The sequence below is a fragment of the Silene latifolia genome, chromosome 3 (assembly GCF_048544455.1).
Source record: "Silene latifolia isolate original U9 population chromosome 3, ASM4854445v1, whole genome shotgun sequence".
Classification (NCBI taxonomy): domain Eukaryota; kingdom Viridiplantae; phylum Streptophyta; class Magnoliopsida; order Caryophyllales; family Caryophyllaceae; genus Silene; species Silene latifolia.
Genome location: NC_133528.1, coordinates 25,519,529 through 25,543,220, shown reverse-complemented (window position 1 = coordinate 25,543,220; position 23,692 = coordinate 25,519,529). Strand labels below are relative to the sequence as shown.

General features: G+C 44.5%; 2 protein-coding genes across 14 annotated transcripts; one reads left to right on the top strand and one right to left on the bottom strand.

The window, feature by feature from the left end:
* Nucleotides 1-434: 434 nt before the first annotated feature.
* On the top strand, nucleotides 435-2,661 carry LOC141647426 (uncharacterized). Of its 3 annotated transcripts, none has more exons than XM_074455601.1 (4): nucleotides 435-627; nucleotides 863-1,036; nucleotides 1,728-1,967; nucleotides 2,394-2,661. In XM_074455601.1, the coding sequence occupies exons 1-4, from the start codon at nucleotides 622-624 to the stop codon at nucleotides 2,451-2,453; spliced, it is 480 nt and encodes a 159-aa protein (XP_074311702.1). In that variant the 5' UTR covers nucleotides 435-621; the 3' UTR covers nucleotides 2,454-2,661. The 3 variants fall into 3 exon arrangements, with proteins under 3 accessions (XP_074311702.1, XP_074311701.1, XP_074311703.1); XM_074455600.1 differs by having other exon boundaries at nucleotides 2,391-2,661; XM_074455602.1 differs by having other exon boundaries at nucleotides 536-627; nucleotides 869-1,036; nucleotides 2,391-2,661.
* LOC141647425 (U11/U12 small nuclear ribonucleoprotein 48 kDa protein) lies at nucleotides 1,328-9,324 on the bottom strand. 11 transcript variants are annotated; one of them, XM_074455595.1, is made up of 6 exons: nucleotides 7,821-9,310; nucleotides 7,509-7,623; nucleotides 6,783-6,890; nucleotides 5,122-5,859; nucleotides 3,069-5,037; nucleotides 1,328-1,568 (listed from the first exon to the last, which is right to left on the bottom strand). In XM_074455595.1, exons 1-4 carry the CDS (start codon nucleotides 9,176-9,178, stop codon nucleotides 5,206-5,208), a joined length of 2,235 nt encoding a protein of 744 aa, XP_074311696.1. In that variant the 5' UTR covers nucleotides 9,179-9,310; the 3' UTR covers nucleotides 1,328-1,568; nucleotides 3,069-5,037; nucleotides 5,122-5,205. The 11 variants fall into 11 exon arrangements, with proteins under 11 accessions (XP_074311696.1, XP_074311698.1, XP_074311699.1 ...); XM_074455597.1 differs by having other exon boundaries at nucleotides 3,069-5,013; XM_074455598.1 differs by having other exon boundaries at nucleotides 3,069-5,009.
* Between the last annotated feature and the right edge of the window lie 14,368 nt (nucleotides 9,325-23,692).

The window sequence follows — 23,692 nt, the reverse complement described above, 5'->3', positions numbered from 1 at the left end:
GGTAACCAAGTGGCGCATTATATAACTTGACTTACTGTATGTCGTTAGATGGCTACTAGAGTGGATGGGTAGATAGCAACATGGAGAATTTTGTTTGATGTTGGTTTGTTGGAACTGTGAGCTTCATTTTAGCTTTTTATACTTCATAAAAATCTCCACTTTTCTTAAAAATTCCCATCATCTTGTTTATAAATACTGATTTTCTAATGTATGTCCTAAGAGCACGCCTTAAGAATTCATAAGAGGATTGCACCCAAAAAAAATCATACAAAGAAAGATTATCAAGATTATTTTATTTTTTAATGGCAGCAATGAGTACTCATCTTTTAATTTCTCATGAAATAATCATGAGAATCTTTCCTCATACGACTTCTTAATATATGACGTTAGAAAACCGTTATAAATAAAAGGCATGTCTAATACATTTAGAATTTAGATGTCTAGTGTTTACTCTCAATTTTCCCTTTCTTACTAGTATAGTAGTATGTTCCCTTGAATTGTCTCTCTCCATATATAGACTGCTCTTTTATTTTCTCTTGTATTCCCTCGTAAACTCTACTCAACTCAATCTCTTCAAGTCAATCTCTTCAAGTCTTCAACTCCTACCTTATTCGTCACGACATGGACGTAAGCCTTATTTCTCTCTTTGCTTTATTTCGTTTTGGGTAAGATCACGGTGTCACTAGTAACATCTCGATTACAGTAGGACCGTCTTACCCAACCCTTTCTGTACTCAAATCATATTTTCTGAACGTACAACTTGTGTAACACGGTCTCGCTTAATTAAAGCATTTTATGCTAAACCAACGACAATCCTGACGATTATTTAATTTAACTTGTTTTGTGTTATGTAAATTGTTAGAAGGAGAAGGAGAAGAAGATGAGAGGGAGTCAAATACCGGGATTTGGGAATTGGGATTACGACAACGAGTTGCCAATAACTCAGTACTTTGAGTCCGCAAGACAAGCGGGATTAAGCCGGTATACTTCTTCTGAACAGTGTAACAAACCTCATACTGTTCTTCCTTCTAAACAGGTCGATCACTTTGCTCTAATTATTTATTTATTTATTTTCTTTCGTTATTGTGTTGTTTGTTTGCATTGTAATTCCGAATTCTATTGTGTGTGTGTCGAGATATCGACAACTATACAGTATGTTGCGTTCCTGTTATAACTTAAAAGGCCAGGAAATCGATTCTTTCTACTTCCTACTGACCTCTCTGTATTCGAAATGATGGAATATGTTGATCAGACTTAAATAGACCAATTTACCTTTCATTACTTGTGTTTTTCTTGGAACAGACGGGTGGAAAAGTTGGAACGGAGATTTGAACATATAAGTTATCGTCAATCTGAATAACTAGGCTAAAACTGCATTGCTTATTGATTGAGTTTTGGACATAATTGGTGGCAGTAAAAAGTGTCTAGTTCAACTGTAGAACAAATAGTACGCGATTCAGATAAATTAAATGCATTCAATTCCTGCCTGAAGGACATCAACAGCTGAACCCACAAGTTTGTTCAGATATGGCATGAGGGGCCTCATTAATTGACTAACTTTCTGACACCTGTGGCAAAAAATACGATAGATGTCATTCAGTAAAAGTCGTAACCATGGCCGTTTTTTACCTAATAAGGATTGTAATACTAATGCGACTTGGTTTAATCGAGTCTATCTAAGTTTGACCTTTGTTTTGAGCTTGGGATTGAAGTGTGGGTTTGTGCAGGGAAAAGTTCGAAAGAAAAGATCAGACGCCACGCAGACACACACAAAAGAAGGAAGCAGGAAACAAGCCGGGAAGGTGTTTGACATGACAGCAACAGAGCTTCCCAATGCACATGCTCCTCCTGCTGTATATACTAACAACAAGAAGCAACAACAGTTCGAATATGAGGCCGGATTATGCAGAGCTCCTAAGGCTGTTGATGAAGATCTCTATAAAATTTCTCCTCACCTCCTTCACAAGGTACTTTTCCACAACAAATTATAAATACCGATTCATTTACGTTGCATCTTAAACGTCACTGTTTTTCACTACCGATATTTTTTCACCAGTTTTTAAAAAAATCTCCTGATAAATAAGCCAACGGTATATCACCTTTTAAATTTGGATTAATTGTCAAAATTATACCGATTGTCGCATTAAACCACCAAAATTAAATGAGGATGGTATACGGGAGGCCATGGAGAGAGGGAATAAAGAATCCGTGAGAGGTGAATTCACTAATAATCCATATGTACTTTAATTTATATATATGGATCAGAAGTCCAGAAGCGCACTTCTGAATGATTAACGATGATGTGAAAAAGACTACGTACATTCAACCCGCATCTAGTGTTATTTTGTATACTCCGTATAAGCTAACAAATTGTCCATGTAAATTTGAAGCAGAAAAGAAGTGCAGGATTCTTTTCAAGATGCTTGATGTCTCCATGTGGAGTGAGCCAGTAAAACTAGAAGAAAATGGATGTGGATGGTGAATTATTAATTGAAATTTTGTAATTATAATATTCAGATTTAGTCTAATGTCGTTGACCTTTGCTTTCTGATATAAAATTGGTCAAACTAGTTACACCTATTTTACACAAATGCGTCAAGACTTTTAGTGCATTCAACAATACAAATGTCAAATCTGTGTACACACCGTATCTTTGTCAAATACTGGTAGCTTACCATGGACTTCATCTATTTATATTATCTAGTCTATTCCATTGAGTTGCAGTCGAAAATATATTTTAAAAATATGTGAGGCGGATTTTAAAATACGTGGAGAAGAGAAAGGTAAAGACTAAAACGACAATGCCGAGGATTGTATACAAAGCCTGTGGACAAATCATTCATTCTGTATAGACAACTTCCGCCCTCAACGACTTTAAGGCTCAAATACATTTGTCTAGTTAAACTAAATAGTCTTGAACCGAAATACATGGACAAAAATTTCATGGACAATCTAAAGCCTTAAACAGTGATCTGATAGATTTATAGTACTGATGCCACAAACCACTGTGCAAGTACACAAATTAGAGAATTCATCATGCCGAAAAAGAAGTAAGGGATCCAAACAACCTGAGTATTGATGTAACACGCCCAAGAGCGACTGAGGTTTAACAAGCTGCTAGGACTTGCCTTCAATATCTACAACAAAAAGAAGAAACGGAGAAACAGAACTCTCAAATGAATGTGATCACAACTTAAGATTATCATCATTTAAAACAACATTATCACAATACTATGAGGGATTCCGTAGATGCCGAGGAAACAATACCCCTCTAAGAGCCTGTTTTCCAATTGACTCCTTGGAAATTGGGTACAGAATTGCATCAAATGAGTACTACTAAACAACAATAAGGACAAAAAAAGCATAACTATTTCGGGAAGTCATTTTGCTTTCTTCTATCATAATAACAAAATGATTTCTTCTATCATAATAACAAACTGATGAATAACTAGTCTTTGACTCTATTGGAAATGGAACGAAGAAGTTACATCAGTTGATACAACTAAAATGTTAACTTGCACTTACACCGATGACATTTCACAGAGTATCAGTACGCAGGATATGAGTCAAACGTAGGTAACCTTACCCAGTTGAAAGCCTCAATTAAGTACAATTACGGTCAAGTTAAACAAAAGGGGTCCTTTCTTTTGTCTGGTTCCATATATTTGCACCTAAGGTGGGCATCTGAAAGATGAATCCCTTAAATCTCCCAACCACCCAACAAAAAGTGATGTACAAGTGTACGACCTACAAACAAGTAACCCTACTCAAACCGCCAACATGCAGATTAGTACCTTCAGAAACATAAGACAAACTCTATTAACCTTGATCAGAACAGAAAAAAAGATTACTGTCAGTACTCGGTACTACCTCTGTTCTAAAATTGCAAGAGACAAAAAGAGCAACCCAATAATACAAGCTTTTGCATTTACAGTCAGACTTGTGAAAGACGCTATCATGTTGGTATAACGTGACACCAACCCACTTCCTTCCAAGCCTTACCCGTGTTGATGTACCCATTAACCCACAATCTAAAACATAACTATCCTCTTTCATCCTCAGGTGAATCAGTCTCATAATAAATAACATTATCATGAATTCATGAGGCCGTCTTATATGAGAATCTGTGCTCCTTTTATGAGGTACTCTCAAATGGTGACAGTAGCACTTTTCTATGAGGATAGAACTGATCAACCTATAATCCGAAAACACACGTGTTTCAAAAGACAAGCAGTTTGAGAATAGCACTTTCCTAAATATTAAAAATCTAAGTATGATATATTTCAAACTAGGCTTCAGCGAAAGAATTACACTTCTTGAACCTGTGGTAAAAAACCTCAATCAATACGTCAGTAACAACGTTCTAGTGAAATTATATTAGGTGTAAAACAACATGAGGTTGCATAACTCTGAAAACATAACTACTTCTAGACCTGGACCAAAAAAAACTGTTTGGACCAAATATATGTAGCCAACCACAAAATATTTAAGATTTGCTAGGTTGTACACCCAATGTTGTACGCCTATAGACCAAAATAGTATGATATATAACGTGCCAGTTTTATGAATCAAACTGAACTCCCAATTTTTGAATTGTAATTTTTGAGGTCAAGTACTATGTTAAATCCCAAATTTGAGCTGCTTCCAAGCTATCCGAACCAAGCTTGACAATAACTAAGCTTAGATCGATAAGAGTCTCAAATGAAGCTCACTGAAGAGCCAGCTAGCTTAACTCAATATTTACCCTAACCTATAATGACAGCTAAAACAAAATAACACACACAAATGTGGGTTCCTACATTATGATACTGCGATGACTTTGGATTTATGTAAGGATCATAACCACATAAGTAGAAACCACCGAAAAATCTACTGCAAAAAAACTCACCGCCGATAAGCTGAGTACAAAAGCTACAGGATGCAGATGAATAAACTATAGAAGATTAACAAACTGCTAAAGGATACATAAAAGGATACAAAGGAAGACAAAATTTCAGAAGCCTGAAGAACTTCCTACAGCAAAGGTGTGTCAATAAGCTGAGTCAAAACAAAAACAAAGAGCCGATTATAAGCAACATAGATCAAAACCCAGGAAAATGTTGCATGACTAAGTTCACATACCTGCCAAAAAAGTGCAGAATCTTGCGAGCAACAATCCACGTTCTAAACCAACTAGAAAAACATCCAAATCCAATTGAATTTGTATTAAGATGTCAGGCGGGTATAGTTGCTGTTATCAAGCTGATCATCATAGGTATGACTAGTTTCTGAAGGATCATATCTGTCATTGATTTCAACATTTTCAAATGAATCTGATTTATCATAATCATGTGTTTTCCATCTCTGTCTATCTGGGGACTGTAACCTACTTTTATCTTTACGTCTAGAAGAGATGCTCAAACGTCTCGATGAACGCTCGTTCTCACCAACAACTTGGCTCCTACTGTGGCTTCTACGTTCTCTTGACCGGTTTCGTCTTCTCTCTTTACTTGAGCTCCTAGGGCCCCTTGACCGGCTATGTCTTCTATCATTACTCGGGCTCCTAGAATAGTAATCCGTATCGCTTCTATCCCTACTGGTTCTTTGGTCATCAGAATATTTATGACTGTAAGATTCCTTCTTATGTTGCTCAAGTCTTCTAGAAATATGAATAGATTTTGTGTCATCATCCAACAGTTTACGGTGATTATCTTGCGTATCAGTTCTTGAGCTATGGCTTAACTTAGAGCTTGTAGCAGCCGGAGCAGAAGAATTTGTAGATGTCAACACTGATACTTCTGGGTTTCCCTTTGCATGAAGCCCAATACCTCCCGCAGGCTTAATAGCTTCCATGTAGTCCTCTATCATGTCCCTCATTACCTTAAAATAGACAGAAGACAAATTATTTGAAAAAAATGCTTAAGCAATGAAAATATTTATAAGAAAGTGTAGGCATGGTATTAAACTTTGATATGACAGTATGACACTTGATCTAAAAATCAGCTGTCAAAGCCTAATCCTAGCTGTCAAAATGCGGACAAAGTAACCTTCATCAGCCGCGATTAAGTGTTGTGGTCCAGGTATAGATGTATGACTGTAAGCCACTTTGCACCCAAAAAAACAATAAACAATCAGGCAGTGCATACACAAAATATATGTATTAAGAGCTTAATGCGGCAACTAGAAGTGATATTCAACTTCCCATGCCTTTGCTCTTATCCAGAAGGTCGTGAATCACTGTCGTGTTTAGAGAAGTTGATAACAACAACAACAACAACAACATCAGAGCCTTAATCCCAAAATGATTTGGGGTCGGCTGACATGAATCATCCTTTGGAACCGTCCATGGGTGAACGCACACCTCAATGCGAAAAAATAGAAAAGAAAAAGTGAAAAACAAAAGGGGAGTGAAACATAATACAAAAGCCAGGTAAACTTTTACTTTAAAAAAAAATTGTAAAATCAATGACCTGCAGATCTTTTTACTTTAAAAAAACAAGATGAAGATTCTGCATATATATCACCACCCATCAACCTCGGAAGATCTCGACAATATGCATCAGACATAGATAGAAGAGATGCCAAAATTACGAGTCAATTACCAAGCTGATGCGGACAACCTAAATCATGTACCCTTGGTACAGCTAAAGCTCAACTTAAGAGTGAGTTAATGTTCAGAATCAGAAACCCAAACAGCATTAAAAAGGTGAGATATGTAGTGCCAACTTAATAATCGTATGAGCTAAACAAAAGAAACATAGAAGAGAAGTGAGCAAAGATTATAACAACATTGTATTCCCTACCTCTTTTGCTGAACGCTTCAACTTTTTTCCACGATAAGACATTCTCCGACGTTTATAGTCCCTTTCCTCAGCCAGCAACTCTTCTTTTGTTTTTGTCTTATTGCCTCCCTGTTGTGCAGTCAGGATGGTGGTGAGTAGTTAAAAGAAACACAGGGCAAATGCTAACTGGACAAAAGAACAATGACTACAATGATGAAGGTCTGATGATAATAACTATATTTGCAAGAAAGATCATCAACAACAGCCACAAATTTCAACTTTTACTATGGATACAAAAGGTATATAGGCTTTTGATATAATCTAGAATTGAGTCATGTGTGAGATCTAATCACTATATAAGAGTGCCGTATTAGCACCTTATTCTCATTGCAGTTGTGGTGGCCCAAACAATATCCGAGAGGAAACTACTGCCTTCATTCGACCCTCAAATAATGTAGAATAAACTTCCAGTCTGGGTCAATTTGAAAGAGGTTTAAGGACCAGCTTCAAAGAGTTTTAGCTGAACTCATGAATCATAAGCAACAACTAACTAGTCAGAAGCTTTGATTGAATGTTTGGAACCAAGTACATTCTACATATCTAATCCCGGCCATTGGCAAATTTCTGTTCCAACAGTACATTTAGCTTTTCCAATAACAAGGAAATGAACCTTTATTTCCCAAACTCTGTATATCAATAAACACCTAAAAAAATTGATTTACAACAATTCAAGCTGTGAGCACATGCCTGATCATGTTGCCTCTGATTAAAAAGACCATCATGCTCAATTAGTGGCCTGTAGTCTGGACGCTTTTGCCGTTCCTCATCAGCCTTCTTCGAAAACTGTGAATGTTCAACCAACCTGCTTATAGAAAAAATTCAGACGAAATATGGAATGTCAACAATAAAGAGTCATTCGAGCAGAGATTTACTTCAACAAAGCTGAGAGAATGAATATAATAACGCACAAAAGGGCATTAAGGACCCTTGACCTATTAACAAAATTTATTTAGAAACACATAAATAAAGAGGGAAATAAAAAGGAAGAAAGACAACAACCGTTGATAAGGAGTAAGATGAGTGGAATGCCGCAATGCTCTGATTCTTCCCTCAAGCAATGACCTCTCGTGCAATGCAGCTATAGCTGCTGCAATTTGGTAAACGAAAATAGGCCTGCTGAATATCGTTTCATATGTAGTATCATTTCCCTCATTCTCAGTCACTTTTACAGAGGACTGAACCCTAGGTATGTCAGTTGTTTCGTCATTCCCATAAGCCTTGTCCAATTTCCGGTCTAGTGGGAAGAGTGATGCGTTGGATGCAGCCTTAGACAATAAATGCCTAAGCAAGGCAATAACAAGAGACCTGGAATTCATTTCGCCATACAAGATAGACAGTTGTGATGTCAACCACCTCAAAACTTCAACTAAAACAGGACACTTAAAGCTCGAGGACCTTGGATTAAAATTCCGACTATCATCATCGATACGACTCTTTAATAGAGACTCATAGGAACATGTAGCCTCCCTCACCATTGCTTTCAAGCAAAGTCTAAAGAGTACACACAAATGATCCCTCATAGGAGCGTCAATAACTACACCAAAACGCGGTGAATTTTCAATAACCCACATTGACAAATCACACTCTTTAACACATTCTACACACAACATTGCCCTACCAACACTCCACGAATACCCATTCGGGTAATCACTCCACTGCTCAATTTCGCGCTCAACAAACCACACCTCAGACGGAAGAACCTTAACACTATTCCTACCAAACACAACACTACCCTCATTACCACAACCAGCAAAATTAGCACATTCAACAGACAAAACACCAGGAAGAGTAAACATTCTCTTACTAACATCACTACTCGACGAGCTAACAACAGCAGGACAATCCTGATAAAAGAAATTGGTATCGAAATCGACATAATCGTCAATTGAAAAACATAACTCAGAAGTGGGATCATTTGGCTGAAAAAACTTACCACCCTGAACCAAATGCTGATCATTTTTCAGGGTTTTCGGGTACTGCAGGGTTTCGGCGAGGGGGCCGATATCGAGAGGGGAAGGGCAAGTGAGGGAATGTAGGAAGAGTGAAGTTGAAGGAAGGGAATGATTAGGGTTTGAAGGGCATTGAATTAGGGATTTTGAAGATGGGGAGAGTGAAGGAAGGAGGGATGAGAGGGAATTGAGAGTGGAATTAGATGATTGAATTAGGGTTTTGAGGGATGAAATTGAATTGGGTAAATCGGGAAGAAGGATTTGCGGCGGCGGAGGTGGTGGTAGTGGTGGTGGTTGGAAGTGGAGTGGGGGTGGAGGTGGGAGATTGAATTGGGGATTAGGGTTTAGATTAGGGTTTAGGGGATTGAAGGGAAAATGGGAATTGGAAACTGTGAATTGAGGATTCATTGAAATTGAATGAGATGAAGCAATGCTATTGAGTATCTGGGTTTGAGCTGGAAGATTGAAATTGCTTTTCCATGTCGGGGCGAAATTGGAGTCTGGAATCTGAAAGGTACAAATGCGCGCTTCCAAAGTATAAACTTGCAGTTTGACGTGCAAACTGCAAAGGTGAAAGGCCACATGGTCAATCATTGTTAGTTATTGACCCGTTTTAAATTTAACATGAATATGGTCGTATTCAATAAGTTTATGGGTTATTTAAACTAGTTTAGGACTTGTATCTACGAATAGAGGTGTACTCGGGCCAGGTTTGACCAGGTCGAGCTGGCCCGATAGCGATTTGGGCTCTTCTGGTCAGGCTCTGAATCGGCCCGTTGAAGGGGAGGGTTTGGTCGGGCTGGCTGCTGGTGTGACCCGGGTCGGGCTGGCGGATCTGGTTACAATTATTTATTTATTTTTTTTCTAAAATGGCTGACCAAGGACGGGTTGGTTTGATATGGGCAGCCTGACCCCGGCCAAGGGTAAGGGGCGCGTCAGGGGGTCGCGCGGGCGGGGTCTTGAGTGGCCCATTCATTTGGCCACCTCTAACTAGGGATATTATTGAAGTGCGGTAAAGGTGGATGTATCCTTCCGTATTCTCGTATTTGCTAAATAAAACATTGTCGCAACAAATGTCAGGTTGGGTCAAAACTCGTTAGAGTGGCCGACTCTAGGCTCTAGTATTATAAGGGGGGAAAAAAGAAATGACAATACATCCAATGGCAATGGAGATTTGCAATTAGGGAGTAAAAAATCTCAACATGCGTTAACTAGTAATGCACTAATGCCATAATAAACTCGAAAAAATCTTTGAATATTTTAATTAAAAATTTCGAAATTTTCAATGTCCAACGAGAACAAGCACCCTACTAACCAACAAAATCCACCACTGAAAACACCTTACCAACCTAACAAAGCAATCCCATTATCCCATAAACAACTTGATACGATTCCTGATGATGACATATTAAATAAATCAGTACATGGACATGGGTCATCAATACACAGACATGGGTCGAACACAGGTGAGCTGAGTTTGAATTATAGGAAGTAATTTAGGCTAATAAAAACTGATCATTGTGTCAGATTTAGTTGTTAGTTACTCCCTCCATCCCGGTCATTTGTTGTCCTTTGGCTTTGGCACAAAGACCAAGGAAAGAGGAGATGATCAATTACTAAATGACATGTGGACCAAATTGAGTATGAATGACCAAATTGTTCATCAAATGCAATCCTAAAATATAAAGGACAACAATTGACTAACTCACCCCAAAATGAAAAAGGACAACAAATGACCGAGACAGAGGGAGTAGTTGTTAGGATTAACTTGTACGTTACATTATTCATTGAAAGAATAATAAAAAGAAACCAGAAACGATTAAGGTTTGATCAAAATTCAGATTTGAGAAGGTATTTCAAATCTTTGTCTTTTAAGTTAACTTAGGCCTCGTTTGGTTGCCCACCAAATTCATGAGAATTCTAAAATCCCCATGAATTGTGGTTTTGGAGGTTGTTTGGTTACCCCATTTTTTTTGTAAAATGGGGGTGATGGGGCATATTCTGCACCCGCTGACCGAGTTAACATATTGAGCAAGGTCAAAGATATCCACAGCAAGTCAACACCTTGGACAACCCTAACACGCGCGACTGTCGGCTGTCACTTGGGTCTCGGCTAGGCAACCAGCCAGCCGGGATACACATCCGCGTACTCACATCCAAGACCCCTCGGCATGGAGTCAACAGGGCCCGCCGGCCTGCCATGGGTCTCTCGGCCGAGGGTAGAACAGTCTTTCCACCTGCTCTGCCACTTGGCCACTACGTGACAAAAGGTGAAAGTCTATAAATACTCCTCAACCCTCATTGAGGAAAGGATCCGCAAATAATCAGTTAAACACGCTAATCTGGTATAAACTCCCTTATCTCTCTACAATATACTTTGTGCCAAGTAACACACAACTTAATCCCTTTTAAGTTTACTGACTTGAGCGTCGGAGTGAGTTCGCTCGGTACCAAGCCGAGCCCTCAGTTTGTTCATTGTTTCAGGAGAGGCCGAAAAAAAGAGTCAAGCAAAGTCATCATTCTTCAAGCTCACGTGGTAACAAATCTGCTCTGGAATTAAACCCGGAACAATTGGCGCCGTCTGTGGGGAACAATACTAAAAGCTAGTCAAATCCCTTACAAAACAAAACCCACCCAACAAGCTAAGAGAATGTCAAAACAGCCAGAATTTGTGAGTGTAGAAACTGAATTCTACCAAGATGACACAGTCCCTAATTACAAATCGGGCGATCCCCCGCCGCCGAGTCATCCAACCGGCGTACGGGATGCCCATACTACCAGAAACACCGCTGCCTGCCGGCCAAGTCACTGTCATGGGACATGTGGTCGATGCAGCCAAACTGAAGCTATTCCTGGACCTGATGGGTAATACGCCGATCACCCCCGCCGCAACGACGGTGACGGCGGCACACCCGCAGGTGACCAGGGCCCATAAAGTGACTCCGATCAACTTGACCGGAGCAATACAAGGAGCTGGACATGTGAAGACGTCGGCGGTGCCCGTGGTGTCAGTGGCAGACCAAAGTCTTTCCCCACCTCGCGGGAGGACAGCGTCGCCGCGGCGCCAACGAGGCCACCCCCGGAGAAGTGAAGAAAGAAGCCCGACTCTCCAAAGTCGGACAACAAGAAGCCCTTCCCGCCACGGGGAGAGAAGCCGGACTAGGAATGCGAGGAGCCGATCGCCACGTGTCATTCGGCACGTGGTCAGACAGCCCCTCAGTGCCTACGTCCTCGGAGTCTCCGTGCCGACCAAACTGAAGATGCCGTCCCTATCATACAAAGGGGATAGTGACCCAACCGACCACACCGAGGCTTTCGAGTCTTACATGTCGGTATGGGAGCAGCCTGACGAGGTATGGTGCCGAGTCTTCCCAACAACCCTGCATGGGATGGCCCGGAGTTGGTACAAGGGGCCGCCTAATGGTTCGGTATCTTGCTACGCCGACCTAAGGGATAACTTCATAGCCCGCTGCCCGCAACAGGAGAAGGGCCGTTGAGAAATCGGATCTCCTCACTATCCGACAGGGGGAGGACGAATCTCTACGAAGCTATGTGAAGAGGTTCGACGCAAAAGCTCAGCAGATCCGTGAGCTGACCACCGAACTGGCAGCCTTCGCACTGATGAAAGGCCTCCCGAAAGGCGACCTCAAAAATGAGCTGATCAAGTGCGAGGTCCTCAACCTGGACTCCGCCAGAAGGATGGCGGACCAAGCCGTAAAGGTGGAGGATTACCACAAGACCTGGGTAGGCCACAGTGAAGCTGGGCACCAAGAAAGGAGGAGCCGCCGGGAGAATACTGACGAAGGTCGCCGTGACGATGTCGGTCATTGCACGAAAGATCTAACAGAAATGAGCTCGGCGGGCGCCGGGGAGTTCGGGACCATACACCCGCAATAGGTATCACGGTCTCACCCCCCGGTCAAATCACCGGCCGAGGTCTATGCCCGAACAAGAATGAAGGGCGGAAGTGGGCAAGACCCCCAAGACGAGGGCGGAGGGCGACGCAAACCAATTTTGCGATTACCACGGCCAGGCCCGACCATAAGACCGACGACGTCGGCATCGAAGAACGCCATCGAGGAGCCGATCCGGAAGGGGGCCCTCGGCAAGTACGTAGGCGGGGCCCCGAAACGAGCTCCGACGGGGCGAACAGGAAATCAGTATTCCAAAGGATGGGAGTGATCCAGGTGGTTACCGGAGGAAACGAGAACGGAGGATCGGCTAATGGGCACAAACGGCACCTAAATGAGCTTTACCAAGCCATCAACTTTGTGCCCACCACAGCGATCCCTGCTTCCACCGTCCCCGATATAACCATCGGAAGGAAAGACTACGAAGGAGTCGTAGCCCCGCACAAATGACGACCGGTGGTCCACTGGACATATCCAACCACTTGGTTAAGAGGTGCCTAATTGATACAGGCGCCTACACGAACATCATGTTCAGGGAATGCTTCCTCAATCTCGGTCTGAAGATTGAAGACCTGAGCCCCTGCACCAACCCACTATACAGCTTCTCGGGGGCCGGCCTGGTACCCCTGGGGTCAATCAGGTTGCCGGTGATGTTCGGCCAGGACGATGCGGCCAAGAATGTTTTATCTGAGTTCGTGGTCATCGATGGTTCGTCCGCCTACAATGTTCTGATAGGTCGGGTTACTTTGAGCGAGGCCGACGCTGTAATGTCCATCCAGGCCCTGACACTGATGTATGTCTCGGACCGGGGGGAGGCACAAAAGCTCGTCTCAAAGGACGAGAGAGACGAAGTTGTCAATGTCCAAATATCTGCCAGAGGGTGTAACATGCAATCCCTCAAAGTGGCAAAGAAATCAGAAAAGGGGAAGAGCCCATCCTTACGACAGGAGGGTGATCCGATGAGCACCAACAACGTCAGCATGGTCGAGGGGGCCGAGACCGAACAAGTAGAAATTGACCCGGGCGCACCGTAATCGCTGTCGGTGTCGGCCGGAGCCAAAGTTCGAGCCGACCTCCTAGACCTCTGCCGAGAAAGAACAAAGACGTCTTCGCGTACTCCGCCGCCGAGATGCCAGGCGTGAGCCGAGAGGTGATCGTTCACAAGCCGAAATCGCTCTCAACGCTCGCCCTGTCAAGCAGAAGATGAGGAACTCCTCGGCCGAGAAAGATGAGGCCATCAAGGCCGAGGTAGACAAACTATTAGAGGCGGGCTTTATCATGCCTTGTACTTACCCCGAGTGGCTAGCAAATGTTGTAATGGTGAAGAAGTCATCGGGGGGTGGAGGATGTGTGTTGATTTTACAAATCTTAATAAAGCATGCCCTAAAGATTGCTATCCCTTGCCTCGAATAGATAGTTTAATAGACGCAGACAGGCTACACTATGCTTGAGCCCGCTCGACGCCTTCTCGGGTACCATCGGGTATTCATGGCCGAAGAAGACATGCCTAAGTGCACATTCATCACCATACACGGCACATACATGTATAAAATGATGTCGTTCGGTTTGAAAAACGCTGGCGCAACTTACACTAGGCTGGTGGACAAAGTGTTTCAAGATCAAAAAGGGCAAAACATCGAGGCTTACGTCGACGATGCTATTGTAAAAAGCAAGTCTGACAGCGAGCACTTGGCCAACTTGAGCGAAACATTTTGTTCACTTAGAAAATACAAGATGAAACTTAACCCAATGAAATGCAACTTCGGTGTCCGGGCGGGTAAGTTCCTCGGCGTGCTTGTCGGTGCCGGGGAATTGATGCCAATCCGGAGAAAATCCAAGCAATCTTTGGACCTACCGGAGCCGAGGAATCGAAAAGAGGTTATGATGTTGACTGGGAGGATGGCGGATCTTGCCCGTTTCATCTCTCGGTCAGCCGACAAGAGCACCCCATTCTTCAAAGTGTTGAAGGGGAATAAAGACTTCAGCTGGGGGGAGGAACAGAGCACGGCTTTCGTGCAATCGAAAGCTCATCTTCAAACTCTCCCAACCCCGTCCCGGCCGATCTTTGGGGAGACGCTATATCTATACATAGCGATTACCTCGGCCACGATCGATCTTGTTTATCATCGAGAAGAAGACAAACAAGAACACCCAATCTACTTTGTCACCATACACTTGCCCGCCGAAAGAAATTACCCACTGATTGAAAAAGCGCCTTTCTTTGTCATTGTCGTCGTTGCAAGGAAATCGAAACCTTACTTCGACGCACATCCCGTGACGGTCTTAACCGACCAACCATTGGAGAAAGCGTTGGAAAAATTTGAACAATCCGGCAGGCTCATCAAATGGGCAGTAAAGCTATCCGGCTTCGGCATTCAATACAAGCCGAGGCCCTCGATAAAGGGGCAGGCACTTGCAGACTTCCTGGCCGAGTGCACATATCAAGAAGAACCAAACCCCGGAGTTTGGGAAGTATACACCGACGGGTCCTCCACGGCGAACAGCTCAGGAACCGGCATCCTTATCATCAGCCCAAACGGGGACGAGTTTGAGTATGCCTTGAAGTTTACCTTCTCGGCCTCAAACAACGAATCCGAATACGAGGCGGTGATAACTGGAGTCGAGCTAGCTAGAGCCGCCGGAGCGGAACACATTGTGTTGAAGACAGACTCACTATTGGTGACTAACCAAATCAGAGGAGAGTATGAGGCTCGAGACGACAGGATGGTAAGATACCTGGAAAGGGTAAAAGCTGACACCGCTAAATTGAAATCTTTCCAAATCCAATGCGTCCCCAGGTCTGAGAACAACCGAGCCGACGCTCTCTCAAAACTTGCCAGTTCAAGCATCAAGAATGTCAGCCGGACCGTGCTGGTGGATATCAGGAATGCTAAAAGCATCACTGAGACCATCGGCATGGTGGGTGACATAGAAGCCGAGATGACGTGGATGACTCCGATAATGAAATTCAAACTTACAAATGAGTTACCGGAGGACCGCAGTCTCTCCCAGAAGATAAGAAGGATCGCCGCAAGGTACTTGGTGTTTGAAGGAGAATTGTATAGAAGGTCCGTAATAAGGCCACTTAAAATGTGTCGGCCCGGTACCGACGCAGCTCATACTTGACAGAGATTCACGAAGGCATCTGTGGACATCACATGGGGGCAAGAACACTAGCCCACAAAGCTCTCCGAGCCGGCTACTTCTGGCCTACCATGCTTGAGGATTCCAGAGCTAAGACCAAGAAGTGTAAAAATTGTCAGATGCATGCTCCGGTGATACACGCACCTTCCCGAGACTTACAACCAGTACTTAGCCCCCTACCATTTGCACAATGGGGGATGGATTTATTAGGGCCATTTCCGACGGCCTTCGGAGGAAGGAAGTACCTAATCGTCGCCGTTGATTACTTCACCAAATGGGTCGAAGCTGTCGTGGTACCTGCCAAGACCACGGCGGCCGTAAGAAAGGTAATCTGGGAGAACATCATAACTCGTTTTGGGTTACCCCAAGTCATGGTATTTGACCACGGCCGAGAGTTTTGGAGTGACATGGTGATGAACTGGCTAGAAGAGCTCGGTATCAAGTTTGCATACTCCTCCGTCTGCCACCCTCAGAGCAACGGGCAGGCGGAGGCAGCTAATAAAACGATCCTAAACGGGCTGAAGAAGAAGGTTGAAGATCTAAAGGGAAGGTGGGCTGATGAACTACCCGGCGTCCTGTGGTCCCTTAGAACCACGGAGAAAGAAGCAACGGGATACAGTCCATTCCACCTTGTCCATGGGTCTGAAGCCGTCCTACCAATTGAAGCATCGGTGCCGACGTTCAGAACGCAAACCTTTAACCCAGTCAAAAATGAGGAAGGCCTGAAAGCCTCCCTAGACCTGGTCGAAGAAAGTCGAGACACGGCACGGCTCAACTTAGCCGTTTACCAAAGCAGAATGAGAAGAACCTACAACCGAAGGGTCCACAAAAGGGACCTAAGAGTAGGAGATCTAGTCCTAAGAAAGTCGGCCGCCACCAACAAAGGAAACATCCATGGCAAAATGACGGCCAACTGGGAAGGACCCTACAAAGTGGTCGAGGAAATGAGGCCGGGTACATACCGGCTGACAGACATGGAGGGAGTGCCTCTAATGAGCCACTGGAACACCGACAATCTTAGAAAATACTTCGTATAGCGGCGGAGGTGGCCGAGACCGTTGTGGGCACCCCAACGCTTGATTATATCTAATGAAGAATATTCCAAGTTTCCTATCAAAATGAAGTGTCCCTCCCATAGTCATACCAAGATATTTACAACAGCAGTCAAAACGTAAACTCGATCACCTCGGCCAAAGCCGCGGGTGACGAAGGAAACGCGACTTGCCCCACAGCAGTTGATCCAACATGCTTAGGAACGTATAAGTACGGTTGAGAAACGCAAATCGGACGCCTCGGCTAGGCCGAGAGTGAAAGAGGAAGCGATCAACACGTCTACAGATCTGAACGCTTTGTCGCGCCGTAACCCCGATTGCCTCGGCCAGACCGAGAGTGACGGGGACACAACGACCGATACGCTAACATGTTCACAACGGCGGTTGGGAAACGCAAATCTGACCGCCTCGGGCGGTGGAGGAAGCGACCGACACGCCAACATGTTTAAAAACGTTAAGTACAGTTGAGATACGCATTCTAACTGCCTCGGCCAAAGCCGAAGGTAGAAACGAAAAAAAAAGAGCTCAATTAATAACGAAAGAAGACAACTCAGATGAAAATGAGATAAAGACCTCGGCCAAGCCGGAGGCAAAATAAACAAATTCTTATTAAAAATGTTTATAGGTAATACAAGAAAGAATTCGACGGCCGTCCCCATAGGGATAGCCTAAACACTACCTACCAAAGTTTACAAAAAAGAAGGAACAGCAAAAGGGTACAGACATAAGACATGAAGTGCCAAAAGATGGCAGGGAGGAAAGGCTTAATAATTGGCCCCCGAACAGCTGAAGCTATCCGAGATGCCGGGTGAACCTGGTGACGACCGCCCGTCTCCCTATGCTCATTCTTTGCTCGCCACCGGCGACATCGCAACATCATCTTTGGTGGGCGACCCGAGCCCGACTTGGCGGCTTCGGCTTCACCTTTGCCTTTGCCTTCTCGGCTTCCTCCCCTCGGCCACCTTCACCTTTTCAAAGACGGGCCGCCTTCTCCGCCTCCTCCTCGGTGGCCCTCTTCGCCTCTGCCTCCTCCGCAGACCTTTGCCTCCGCAGCAGACCACCTTATCATCAAGCAAATGTTCAAATTTTTGCCACGGGAAAGTGCCGTCGGGAAAGAGCTCTCGATTACTTTCTGGCGGCTTCTTCGGCCTGGTCCCGGTATTGGGCGCACATGTTAGGGATGACGTCAGTTTGGAGCGTCTCAATGTCCTTCTCCCTCTGGTCAAGGATGGCCCTCGTGTTCCGATGCGCCTTCGACTGAGCCAGATACAGAGACTTCCATTCTTCCCTCTTCTTAACAGTGAAGTCGAAAGCAGGCTGAAGCTTGGCCAACTCCTCCCGCAGCTTAGCGGCGTCAGCCTCCGCAGCCTCAACCTTGGCCCTCTCGGCTAGGACCGCCTTGTCAGCTTCCTCCCTAAGCTTTCGCTCAGCAAGGAGGCCTTTCTTAGCAGCCTGGAAGTTCTTCGCCGACTCTTCGGCCTTCTTCTTAGAGGCGGCGAGCTCGAGCCCAAGCCGTTCAAGCGCAGGGCGGCTTGACCATGACCTTTTCTTGCTCCAGAATGTGAGCATCGGCCACGTCAGCCCACTTCGCCAGCATCTTCCTAATCTGGGCGGGGGAAGGCTTCGGGGAGGAGGAGACGACGGCGGCATTCTTATCACCCGTCTGCACAGACCGCTTCTCAGAGGGACCAGTAGACGGCGGCGGTTGATCTACAAAAAATTCGGACAAAGCATCCATGTCAACATTCATTGACATGCCAGAGAGCCTGTCATCAGGAACGCCTAATGAACCAGCTAAATCTGAGCCACAGGTTAGATCTGTACCAGGCTTGGCCTTCTTGGTGAGAGGACCCATTTCTTTGCCGGCCTCGGTAGCAGTAGCAGCGGCAACAGCAGACGCTGTCTCTTTTCTCTTACGTAAAAGAGGAGATTCCTCTGCAACGGTGACCTCCTCATCGGTAATATCGACGACCACCACCTTCTCCTTTTGGACTGCAGGGATTGAAGGTGAACTGAAGTTGACGCCGTCGCCGCCGTAGACATTGCTCTTGGCTTTCGGCGCGGCACGTTACCGGCGATCTTCCTCTGAGCCGCCCCCGCATCCGAAACCTTCAACTGCTGATCCATAAGGTCGTTTGGGGCCGGTCTGCGATCACGTGTCACGGCCTTAGGATGCAAATCAACAACTTTCCCGTCCTTGTCAAGTTCCAACCTCTCGAGGACGTCAACAGACAGTTCCGGGCCAAAGCGGTCTGCAAAGGAAACGAAGCAAGAGTTAAGTAAAAGAGATAAATCAAATTTCAAAAACAGAAACATTAAAAGCAGAGATGGGCCTCACACCGACCCCACTCACCCTGTTCGAGGGCCGGTATGAGGCCGACGTGGCAGAGCAGCTCATCCTGAAGAATGATCTGCGTCGGGGGCATCCATCCCTTCGGCGTCCCATCCTTCTCAGCCTCAAACAGCTTCATTGCCCGCCTTTCGTCCTCATTGAGATGGACCCTAAAGGCGTCCATCTTAAGCTTATTCCGGGAGACATATTTCTCACGCTCCCCCCGACTCTCACACCGCAAATTGACACGGTGCTGGAAGGACCGGGGCAGTGGGTAATCCTCCGGAACCTCGACGTACACCCACCGCGCCTTCCAGTCCTTGCAGGAAGTAAGCTTAGAGACGGTGATATAACCCGGCTCTGTCTGCACGCTGTACCACCCCGTGCCACCGGGGGTTGACGGCCGAAGATGATGAAGCCGGCGGAACAAGTTAACCGTTGGGGCCTCCTTTTTAAAGAGACAGAGCCACACAAAGCCAACTATAGTCCTAATGGCCAACGGATGCAGCTGTGCCACAGTGACGTTCATTGCTTTAATTATGGCAGCAACGTATGCATTCAGAGGAAACCGGAGCCCATACTCCAGGTGTCTGATGTACACGCCGATACAGCCCTTGGGAGGGCAACAGACCGCTTGACCCTCCTTAGGGATAACCATTTTCTATTCCCTGCCGAAGGAGTAATGATCCTCGAAAAGATCAGAACCGGAGCAACTGGCGAACTTGTTTGTCCAAGCACGATCAGGACTGATCTTACAGGCGTCGCCGTGATCCAAGAGATGCGGCCTCTCCTCATCGGAACGAGTCCTTTCCACATCATCATCATCATCATCGTCAGCATCATCACCATCATCATCCGAGAAATCCTCCAAATACTGATCGTCAACCTCAGGAGAAGGAGACCTAGGGCCCTCGGACCTTATCGGGATGGCGGCCAGTGCCTCCTCTTCATCAAGACGCGACGGGGAGCCCCCCGGCGCAGGATTACTAGGTCCGGCATCAGCAGAAGACATGACAACGAATATTTAACAAGAAAAAAGATTGAAGAATTTGTTTGATTACCTTGGAAGGAAATGTTACACCGAGTAACGCTTCGAGAAACTAGAAGGAGAAAGGAACTCTGCGAAAGAAAAACTAAACGAGAGGAAATTTTTTGAGAAAATGAAATTTGGAAGGCCAAAATGAGGGGGTAACTGCCCTATTTATAGAGCAAAGCCCACTCAATCCGACCAATCAGAGCAAAGCCCATGAGGCGTCAACCAATCAACGCCGAGCCACGTGTCAAGCATGCAGCCATGGAATGTCAATCGACAAACAGTTACAAAACTTCTTCAACACGCTCCTTGACAGAATGTCAATCGACGTATCTTCTTCAACACGATCCTTGGTATCTACTTGCCAAACGGCCCGCTGTTCAACCGAGCTTGGCAGCACCGGCTGGGGGCAATCAAAAGCACACGGCACTCACAACCTCGGTCTCGGCCAGCGCCATTTTCTTTTCCACATTTGATGCCCTTTACACATCCATGTGGAGGGGGGATACGGTACGGCCTAAGCAGAACCAAGCCGAGGAAGAAGAAGCCGGGGCAGAAATTTTTACTTGCGCAGAATACGCTCAACAATCATCGAAGGTCCATACCACGGCATAGACTACGCTGGGGGCAAATTGATGGGGCATATTCTGCACCCGCTGACCGAGTCAACATATTGAGCAAGGTCAAAGATATCCACAGCAAGTCAACACCTTGGACAGCCTAACCGACGCAGCCTGTCGGCCTGTCACTTGGGTCTCGGCTAGGCAACCAGCCAGCCGGGATACACATCCGCGTACTCACATCCAAGACCCCTCGACATGGAGTCAACAGGGCCCTCCGGCCTGCCATGGGTCTCTCGGCCGAGGGTAGAACAGTCTTTCCACCTGCTCTGCCACTTGGCCACTACGTGACAAAAGGTAAAAGTCTATAAATACTCCTCAACCCTCATTGAGGAAAGGATCCGCAAATAATCAGTTAAACACGCTAATCTGGTATAAACTCCCTTATCTCTCTACAATATACTTTGTGCCAAGTAACACACAATTTAATCCCTTTTAAGTTTACTGACTTGAGCGTCGGAGTGAGTTCGCTCGGTACCAAGCCGAGCCCTCAGTTTGTTCATTGTTTCAGGAGAGGCCGAAAGGAAGAGTCAAGCAAAGTCATCATTCTTCAAGCTCACGTGGTAACAAATCTGCTCTGGAATTAAACCCGGAACAGGGGGAGTTTCAAACTCCAAGGAATTTCCATGAAGCAAAACGGGCAGCCCCACGAAACACTCTTTTACCCGGTTTTGATCCTTCACGCAAAACGAGGCCAAACTCAAAATCCGTCTAGGCAAACATGGTGATTTTTGGCACGACTCAATTCTTTAATGAATTTGGAGACCTTTTGGCTAGGAACTTTATTTAAAATAAGGATTCGAACTAGGAAGAAATCCCGAGTTAAAACCGAGTAACAAGTTATCGGTTTTCAACCTTGGGCCTAGGTTCGTTTCCAAATGGTCCTATTTCTTCTAGTAAACAAATCAAGACCATTCTAGGATAATAATAAGGCCTATTTTCGGCCAAGAAGGGTCCTCATAGGCTTCTCTTGTCCTTCCCAAGGAGGCCCACATGTCGCTTTCAAAGGAGGTTCAATTGTCACTATCATTCTTACCTTTGTGTAAGGCTTTTGTTTGACCCTATGATGGCTGCTCCAAGGCTTTTTTCGGCTGGTATGAGGACCAATGAAGGCTCCAACTTTGGCTTCCCTAGATAGCTCAAATGTCACTTTCAATTGTGGAGACCTATGTAAAACTTAGGGAAGAGTTCTTGGCCTATTGTTTTTGTTATGCATACACGGCTGCCTAGGAGTTGAATTAGTATCTTTTTCTTTGTTTTCTTCTTGTTTAATGCTAACCCTTGGATGTAAACTAGGTGGTTAAGATTAGAAGGCTTGGGTACTATATAAACCAAGTCCTTGGTTGTAAAAATTCAGATTTGAGTGAATTAAAGAATGAGTAAGAAACCGAGTGTTTTCTTCATCAAAATATATTCTTTGCTTAGTGCTTGAATAATCCTCTTTGCTTAGTGCTTGAGGTTGGACGAGTCTTTTACTTAGTGTTGGGATTAGTCTTAGTTTTAACCTATTGTTGTGTGTTCGGGTTAAAACATATCTTGTTCAATTTACGCCCATCAAAAGGTATTTGTTGAATGCAAAACCGGGCTCATAGTAAATTGTTTTTCTTTTAAGGTTCTCTGCAATAATTGAACAGTTCTCTCGACCGTTTAATTCCTCTTTGTCCGTCCAAATTTCAGTCCTTATTTCACAATCAGACAGTCCGTTGTACTGTTCAGTTTCGTGTCCTTGTCCAAAATTTCGGGTCTTAGAGGTTTTACTTCATTCCAACTCCTACATGATGGGGGAATTTAACTACCTACCCCCCTCATGGTCATTGGAAACTCCTAGGAGAATAGAACTCTAACATGGCAACCAAACGGATTCTTGTTATTCATGTGAATTTTGATGTTGGAATTAAACTCATGTGCATTGCAAATTAACGCATGCATTTAATTCCTGTATGAACCAAACGAGGCCTTAGACTACCATTGGATCAAGATGTCGACGGATCTTCGACCCAAATATTTCATTGACTCGAAGTTTAAACGGACTTTTGGTCAAATAACCCCACGGAATCAAACTTGTCCGTCGACCTTACGAGTCACGAGTTTGATCCTTATTATAAATATCATTCTTTTATTTAAATCGCTTCCGCATTGGAATCCGCATTGGAATCACAACTACTCCTAAAGCAACTCTTTTATAAAACCATTTACAAACTATATGAGGTTTTTTTTTAGACAAACGTGTACTATTTTATAGAAACTATAAAAACGGAGATTACATAGTCAAACTACCATACAAACTGGGGGATACTAGAAACCCCATAGCTACTTGCAGTACAACCAAACGAGCTAATATTACAAGAGTTATTAACAGAAAGACGACATTTCTTAAAAGGAGGATGAAAATATTCTTCAAACTGAATCCCATGAGACTCCTTTTGTTTAGCTGATTTAACCGCTCCAATAGTGTTCGAGTACCTACAAAGAAAAACAGAATGGTCGACACTAATAACCTGAGATCTTTTCCTCAAATTGAGACCATCTCGAGCCACACGACCATGGCAAAAAGGATAAACCACCTTACGACTACGATTCTTGCTGAAATCTTCTTTCGGCACAGCAAGAAACTGAAACGAGGAGACCTTACTAACTAAAGAAAGGTCAGATGATAGTCGTATCTTCTTATCTACTTGAAAAATAACCTCTTCTTGGACCAACTCAGTATTCTTGGGTTTATAATCGGTATTCATAAATTGCTCCTCGAGCAAAGGAACTACTGCTTCCCTTGGAGAAGAAAGGTCCATCAGAGAATGCTTCGTAAGAGAGCTATCAAGTGTTGCCACTT